Source organism: Nematolebias whitei, chromosome 9 (genome assembly GCF_014905685.2).
Source record: "Nematolebias whitei isolate Nwh7 chromosome 9, NemWhi1, whole genome shotgun sequence".
Classification (NCBI taxonomy): domain Eukaryota; kingdom Metazoa; phylum Chordata; class Actinopteri; order Cyprinodontiformes; family Rivulidae; genus Nematolebias; species Nematolebias whitei.
This window is the reverse complement of record NC_056506.1, coordinates 50,095,696-50,104,346: the sequence shown is the minus strand read 5'-3', so window position 1 is coordinate 50,104,346 and position 8,651 is coordinate 50,095,696. Positions and strand designations below refer to the sequence as shown.

The 8,651-nt window shown below is 42.0% G+C and overlaps 1 protein-coding gene across 1 annotated transcript in view; it reads left to right on the top strand.

The window, feature by feature from the left end:
* The first annotated feature begins 1,966 nt into the window (after positions 1-1,966).
* Positions 1,967-8,651, top strand: part of LOC119414321 — a 9,454-nt gene continuing 2,769 nt past the window's right edge. Inside the window, exons 1-2 of the mRNA XM_037681415.1 lie at positions 1,967-2,209; positions 3,431-3,751. Of these exons, the coding sequence (XP_037537343.1) occupies positions 2,038-2,209; positions 3,431-3,751 (493 nt within the window). The 5' untranslated portion in view covers positions 1,967-2,037. The remainder of the gene's footprint in view (positions 2,210-3,430; positions 3,752-8,651) is intronic.

The following is an 8,651-nucleotide window of genomic DNA, read 5'->3' as shown; positions in this document are numbered from 1 at the left end:
ATGCCACTTTTTAATGGATTCATGTCGGCCCGTTTCAGTTTTCCTCATATTTGAAGAAGATGAGTAAAATAAGCAGCTCGTTCAGTTACAGCCTAATGTCTTAGAAAGGAATAAACACAAAATTAATCAAGTTTATTGGTCAATTTAAACTTAATTGTCCTCAAATTAAAAGCCACAATCATTATCTTAAACTACTTTAGATAGCAGCTTTTGTTACAAACTTTCATTCTTTGTGTTCTCTCAGTTTGAAGAATAACTTGCTGTTATTAAAGCGTCACGTGTGCTGAACCGTTCTGAAGCTTGTACTGAAATTAGCTTCAAGTTTAGGCCTAATAATAAAAAAGTGATTTTTCTGCTGAATTTAGATCCAGTTGAACTTTGTGTCAGAAAGATGCTTTCAGTCTCTGTTGCCAACAGTCAGGACTGAAGCTCCTGAACGTCAACAGATGATGTCATCACCTACTTTTCATGTTGGATCAGTTGTTTGTTATGATCGAGGCCAAAGACGGCTAGCTTTGCACACGCACGCCGGCTCAACTCCCCCACCATGTGCTCCTCCGGGCTCCCTAGATGCAGCTCTCTGCTCCACGGAGGTCTGTGGAGTCAGGAAGGACGTCCTGCGTAAATAACTGCCAAGTCTTCATGTGACTCAGTTCACTGGAGCGACCCGACGAAGGGAGCAGCCGAAAAAAGAAGAAAAAAATATAATCTCACTTTGTTTATAATCAAGTATCTAAATGGCAATTTCCACACATTTACCCAGTTCAGTCTATTTACAAATCCATCCCAGTAATGAACAACAAGGGGTAGTTTGAAATAATGACCTAATTTATCTTATTAACGTTATTTTTGGACGTTTTAAGGAAAGCAGAGTGAGGCTGTCGGCCAAGGACACCTTCAGGTTCTGTGAACTGTGCTGAACAGAAGGTACCGGTGCAGATTCTCATGACTTGTCTCAATGCGTGTACTTCTTGTATATTTATGTAACTTGTCCTGAAAACCTTGCAAGTAATACCAGTTAAAAATCTGCTGTCGGGTGTGGTTCTTTTTGAGTAAGTAAGATAAAGCGAGAATATTTTTCTCAAGCGCTTGGTTTACTGTTCATAGTGAATTTAAATAAATGTGGAAAACTCTTGGAATAATCAGTAATTCAGGATAACCGTTAAGGTATTTCTCAACTGTGTCATCTGTCAAATGTAGATAATGCAGTTTTCTGTCTGATCGTTAATTAGACTTGAATAAGTTTTTAATATCCCCTCCCTGGGCTGCCACCTTACCGTGGTGGAGGGGTCTGAGTGTCCCAGTGATCCTAGGAGCTATGCTGTCAGGGGGTTCGTGCCCCTAGTAGGGTCACCCAAGGCGGACAGGTTCTAGGTGAGGGACCAGACAAAGTGCAGCCCAAAGACCCCTTATGATGAGCAAAATGAATGGAAACAATGTTCCCTCACCCGCCTGGACGTGGGTCACCGGGGCCCCACTCTGGAGGTGGGCCTGGAGGTGGGGCACGCTGGCGAGCGCCTGGTGGCCGGGCTTTTACCCATGGAGCCCGACAGGGCACAGCCCGAAGAGGAGAGTGGGTCCCCCTTCCCATGGGCTCACCACCTGTGGGAGGGGCCACAGGAGTCGGGTGCAATGTGAGACGGGTGGTGGCCGAAGGCGTGGACCCTGGCGGTCTGATCCTCGGCTACAGAAGCTGGCTACTGGGACGTGGAATGTCACCTCTCTGGTGGAGAAGGAGCCTGAGTTGAGTCTAATTTTGTTTTCATTTGTACATATTTTGGCAGAGATACTCCCTGTTACAAATATTGGATGATTTGTATATTTTTATTTTATTACTGTGCCTTTAAAAAAGGTAAATACTGAAAGAAATATGTAAAACCTTGTGTTAAAAGGACTGACTTGTTGAGACTCGACTCGCCACGTGGGGGCGCTGACGGTCCGTTCCAGTCGGATTCAAACCGACGAAGAAGAAGGAGCCGCTTGCAGGAAGTGGGTTGTTTATCTTCTTTAGTTGAATTTTAAAAACAGCTCAACAGAATGTCTTCGGTTGTTCTTCTGAGAGAGTTCATCGGTGAAAGACTGAGCGCTGCTGCCTCAGAAATCTTCTCCGAGTTTGAGAAGACGATCCTGCGGTACGAAGAAGAGCTCGACCGTCAGCGCAGACTGCTGGATGTCAGCTGGAAACCTGAGCTGAAGCTGCACAGAGTCGGTACGTAGCTCTGAACCTGCTCACACAACCACCAGGAGCTCCGTGAGACTCGGCTTAGACACATGAAACAGACCCAGAAGCCACAAAGACCAAATTTACCGAGTTTATACCAAGTTCAACAAGCTAGCTGAGCTAACGGAGCGTGTCCGCGGAGCACGTGACTGAATTAAACTTTCATTAGAGATCGAACTGTCGTCCTCTTGTCAGAGTGGCCTTAACGCTGCAGACACTGTGATGGTCCTCCATCATGTGAGCAGCTGCTTCTGGATGTCCACCATGAGAAGGTGATGATGATCAGACCGAGTTCATCCAGCTCCTCAGACTGAAGAAGTCTTTCGGATGAAAGACGAAACGTTTCTACAATTAGTTTTTTGAACCCGTCCTGAGGACCTGATTGAACTTTTTTCGATGTGTGACAAATATTTGATAATTTTAATGATCTATTTGTTCATTGAAGATCCCACCCAGCTCTGTGGTGCTGAATCAGAAACGCGTGACCTCAGTCTGAAGGGTCACGTCTCTTCAGTGAGGAGGTTTATCCATCCAGATGTTGTTGATCCCCACATCAGTTTAAAGCTGGCTCTCCTCCAGGCTTCAGCTTCAGGACAGGAGTCCGGTGTTTTTGTCTGTTTTAGGTTTGTTATGCCGTGACAGACGGAGACACCAGCGTACGGGTTTAACTGTGTACACCAACGTGTTGGGTCCTATCAGCACTAACCTGAAAGGACTCTTTCCACTTATAGTTGCTCTGATCCAGAAGTTCAGTCCTGCATTTGATTGGGCAGGAAGACCAAGTGTAAACCCTGGACCAAACAGTTATGTCTGATAATAATTTAATAATCAGTTCTGATTGTACAACAACTTCAGAATCACATGGCAACATGTGCAGCCTCCATGTTTCCTCCTGTAATCACAGCGTGCTGCGTGACGTCACGTCTTCTTCTGCGGGTCTCTTCAGAACCGTGGCCTGTCCACCCCGGAGTCTGACGGAGGTCACGTTTAAATAAGAACGACCACAGAAACATCAGATCTGAGCGTTAAGACTGTGAACCTACAGAGATCCAGACTAGCAGACTGCTCAGCTCACACGATGCCAGAATTAGGAATTTAAAAATATTTCCCTCCAGGTGTCGGTTTTGTGTCTTTGTTTATTTATGAAGTAAAAAGAAAACTACATGTTTTTCATATTTAACCTCTTTGTTTTTTCATTTCTCCTTTCAGACCTCCAACAGGAACCGGTCCACAAGACAGAGCTGATCTTCACGAATCAGCAGCTCTACAACCTGGAGAGGAACTCCAGCTCCAGTCTGGACCTGGAGGAACCAGAACTTCCACAGATTAAAGAAGAGCCGGCGCTCTGCACCAATCAGCATGAAGATCAGCTCCACCTGAAGCAGGAGACTGATCCATTTATGGTGACCGCTTTGTTTGAAGAACGTGAACCAGAACCAGACAGGGAGCGGCTCATCTGTGAGAGTTCTGCTGGACCTGAGGACCAGGATTCAGGGTCAAAGAAGATGATTCACAGAAACGTTTGTCACGGTAACAAAGCAGACCAAACAGCAACATCTGGGAGGTTGTTTTCTTGTAAAATCTGTCGGAAAACCTTTATAGAGAATTCACTTCTGATCCATCACATAGAGGTCCACACAGTTAGGAACCAGAACTCTGACAGACTGCAGTACTGTTGTCCCACATGTGGTAAAAAGTTCCCAGCTTATAGTAATTTAGCTGTCCACGTGAGAAGCCACACAGGGGAGAAGCCTTTTTCTTGCAAAATTTGTGGAAAAAGATTTAGTACCAATTTCGACTGTAAAAGACACCTGATGATCCATACGGGGGAGAAGCCATATTTTTGTACAATCTGTGGAAAACGTTTTAATCGATCTTCACTTGTGAAATCTCACATGAACGTGCACTCAGGTTGAGCTGATGTTTGTTGAGGTTTATTTCAGTTTTATTGGTGTGTATAAAATACACACTACTGGTCCTGTTTGTTCCTCCTGCAACGTTTTCTGCTGTCTAACTTCTTTTTTTACACGATCTGATGGCAACCATTCAGTCTTCTAATTCAGGGGTGCCCAATACGTCGATCGCGATCGACTGGTCAATTGTGATCGACTGGTCAATTGCGATCGACTGGTCAATTGCGAAGGCAATATCAGTAAATCAAATAGCCAAATAACTGTCAGACTTTTGAAAAAAATTCTTTAAATTTTTTGTTTAAATGGACGTCAGCTGATCAATCCATCCATCTTCATTATGCAAATCATCACTTGATTGACATACGTTAGCCAATCAGAGACCAGATCTTTTCTGACACATAGGTCACTACGCATTCGCATTCAACCGTGCTAAAAACTACCGAGCTGACTCGTAATAGCCTCCAGTTTATATCTAAACTCAAAGTGTGTAAAGTGAGTTGGGGACCTGGACCAAGTAAGAAGCAAAAGACCTACCATTTCCATACAGAATGGGAGGAGGACTTTTTTTTTTCGCGATGTCATATTTGAAGTGCGTTTCACCGGAGCGGCATTTTCGGACTATAAATACTAACGCACCGACTTCCTTCTGAGAAGTGAGCTGAGAAAGAAAATGGTGTAGGAGCTAAAATCCCAGTTATCTGGACAGCAGTCACTTTCCTACAGCTGACCAGCAGCGAAGCATCAGTCCGGGTGAGTCACTTTAATAATTGTTAAGCACAAGAAGTCTTTTCAAGACGGAGAGACGGTAAAATAGTTATTTGTTGAAGCAGCAGCTGACTCGTTGTTCAGAGACTTTAAAAACAAACCAGGAATATTATCTTCATCAAAGCTCTCAGGTTTCAAGAAATACTGTTGGAGTTAAAAGCAGCAGCTGTCAGGGCCGAGTTTTCACTTTTGTTCTCAGGTTGGTTTTCAAACGGGAAGTTATTCTTGTTTTCAGTTCCTTTGTGTGAAGTTATTGCTGGTTTTGTTTATTTGTTTGTGGACAGTAAAAATAAATTGTAACTTTTTTTCTTTACAAACTTTTGGGTTTTGTTATTTGTTCCGTCCACAGCGAGCTGGGACTTATTCATTCATTCAACATTTATTCTTCCAGGTTTGTCTCATGACCTGTATAAATAAAGGTTGAATGAATTAATTGAGTCACGAGGATTAATTTACAAGAGAGACCAGTTTTAGACGGACAACATATAAAGTTCAGATAAAATAAACACAGTTGCTCTTCTCAAGGACGGACGCCTCCTCCTCTCCCTCTCTGCTTTGCTTTTGCTCTGTCCTGTCTGTGAAACTGCTTTAGAGCTTCTCTTCTACAAATCTTCCGGATCATAACTATGGATTTGGAATTGATCAGTTGGTCCCTCAACAAAATTGATAACATTTCTTCGAAGAGAAGACAGTCTTCAGGCGAGTCTATTTATCCTGTTGGCACGCAGCTGGATATCTCATCGACTTGGAGACTTGATGACTTGTTGTCTCTGTTGTCATCTGTGGATTTTATGGACACATTTATAATTAGATTTATGAAAACTGGTTCCTGCTTCTTTGTATTCGACTGGTTCCTGGTTTATCAACAATCAAGGAAGTCGTCAGCAGCAAATCTGGACCCGATCACGCTGCCTGCCTTATGATGGTTTGGTTCGTGCCTCGAGCACCCAGACTCAAATGCTTTTGGCAGGATGGATCAGATCTCAGGGATTATTCTCAGGCACGGTCCATTGGTGTGGTCATTTAATTTGGACGTTTCGGAACCGAGTGGACCGACACAGACTCGAGGTAGAAGTCAGTAAAGTTCTGCCTGTCCCCAAAACAACTGTGTTTATCTGAAGTCGGCTCCCTGACTGACCTTGACAGGCCACCTTATCTCAACTCGCCTGGAAGTTTTGTAAATTTGAAGCTCTGCCCCTCCCTCCCCTCCTACTGAGGAATTTCTATGGACTTTTCAGAGGAGCCCAGCTGAATAAACATTCCGTCATCGTTTCAGGACTCTTTGGATTCGTCTCTGGTGTCCTCGGCACCCCCCGAGTGTGCACGGATCTCTCCAGAGGGAACTATTTGAACTGAGTGATTTTATCTGAACTGTGCAGTGCCTCTGTGTGTTGACTCTGGACACGCTCACTGCCCTTGCGTCCTCAGCCCCCCCGGCGTAATGTCGGTGTCATTATGTGCTCATGTGCAAGATTTTGTTTTCATTTTCACGCTGTTGACCTTCAGAGGTTAAAAGTGTGTTAGGAATTTTTTTTTGCCTCCAAACCCCATGTGTTATATTTCACCACGTTTTATTGTCTGTCCAAACAGGTCTCACTTGTAAATGAGTCTTCGAGGCTCAATGTGGCTTATCTGTTTAAATAAAGGTTGAATGAATGAATAATAAAAAAAACTACAGTAAAATGCAATTACAATAAAAGTAGTGTTATAAAACAATAAATCAAGATGCCATATAAAACATGGTAAAATACTTGAAAACAAGAACGTAAAACATACAAAGCATGCTTAATATGTTTATAAATAAGTAAATGTTTTGTATTTTGATAGTAGGTAGATCACTCGGACATGGTCATTTTAAAAGTAGCTCGCATGCTGAAAACGTGTGGGCACCCCGTTCTAATTATTAAAAGCGCTCAGGAGCTGATCGCTGTGACCTTTGGACTCTTGTGCCATTTATGGATTTTGAAATATTCAGCTTTATTTAAGCTCCATTAGGAATATTTCAGCAGCTTGGATTTGGTCCAACATGGTGTTGTGCAACTTTCTATTGAGACTTATTAATAAAAGATGAGAAAGCATAATCCAGCTTATTTGTATTTTATTGTTTCTGACAAGGAGAGAGAGAGGGACACGCCTGACTCACGATCAAGTAAGCAGCTCTCTCGTCCTGACAGTTTTAGGCTGCTTCCTTTAACGCACCGGACTGATTATACAGTCAACAGATTGTGATGAGTCATGCTTTCAGTGCAGCGCCTGAGGAAAACGGTGTAACAGATGGGTACTATCACATCTAGAGTTTCAACACAGTGCCTTCCAGAGAACAGTCCAAAAGTCTTAGAGAAATAACAGGAAAACAGCAGCAACACAAAACGTCATTAAAAATAACTTTAAATTTTACATAACATGGCCACCTCTACTGGAAGTTCTGCAGGCGGCCCACAAAGCTCCTGAGATCACAGAACTGTCACTTGTTCCTTCCAGCATTAGAAGTAAAAAAACGGTAAGTCTAATTTTATGCAAATGAGCCTGCTCCAGTGCAAACACAGCTTGCATCGTAAATGTTTAGCGTTATATTACACAGAGATATAACAAACTGGAGATACTAGTACTACTATTATTACAGTAATAGTACTTTAAGTATTACTTAATTTTTTAATATTCAGCCTTCCTGCTGCCCTTCCTTCTAAACAGAGTTCAACTTTTGGTGTTTTTAGGTTTAATCTAAAAATACATGTGTACTCAATTTCTTTTATTAAATGAGTTGACATTCTTGCATCATTTTAATGTTTAGTTTTATTCTGTTGCTTAATCTTGTGCGATCAGTATCACTACTACTAATAGTAGTATGAGGACTGTTATAACTGCTTACAGACAAACTTCTGCTTAGGGATAGTCAAAAAAGAACTAATAAAACTATTTTACATTTCGTGCTATTTGTACAATTCTTTTGTTGTAGGAGTTTAATGAAAGGCTAACTTGACTTTTCTTATGACCTTGATGACGGAGAATCTACGCAACTACCTCAGTACTGTAGGAGACACCACCTCAGAAACCGTTCACCTCATCTCAAACATCATTCATGTGTTTTGTGTTTGAAACTGTTTAACATAAGATGCTTCTATTCCCTTGGGAACAAACAGACTTTGTTTTACAGGTGTTCAACTCAGCTCACTAACTTCTTAGTTGACACTAATTTAAATTAATTTAAAAAAAAAAAAACTGTCACTGTGTTAACTTCACTGCCAATATGAACTCATTTCACATGGAACGGACAGATCGTTTTAATGAGAGATTTTGGTTCAACTGACCTCGAAGCTTAGGAACATCCAAACTTGCTACTTTGATATCTTCCTTTATTGAAAAGGAGCATTACTCCCAGGATGGTTCCCATGAAGAGAACACCACGAGGACCCCTTTGTTTAATGACATTTTCTTTTCAGGAGATGAACAGCGACACCTTTGATGAACATTGATTCTGTCTTATTTCATACCTGAATGTTTATCCATGAAAATGTGTGTTTTAAGTAATCTCTCTTTAAGAATATATTTGGTCTTTTTGTCTCTTTTGAAAGAGTAACTTTTAAGGCAGACAGAGAAAATGGACTTTAGATTTTATAAAACATGACAAAGAGTTAGGACCATCCCTCTTCCGAGAGGTGGACCAAAGTCAATCTGTAACACACAGACAGTTAAGTTTCACTTCGTCTACTTCTTCACTACTTCTACAAGCACATCTACTTCTCAACTTGATA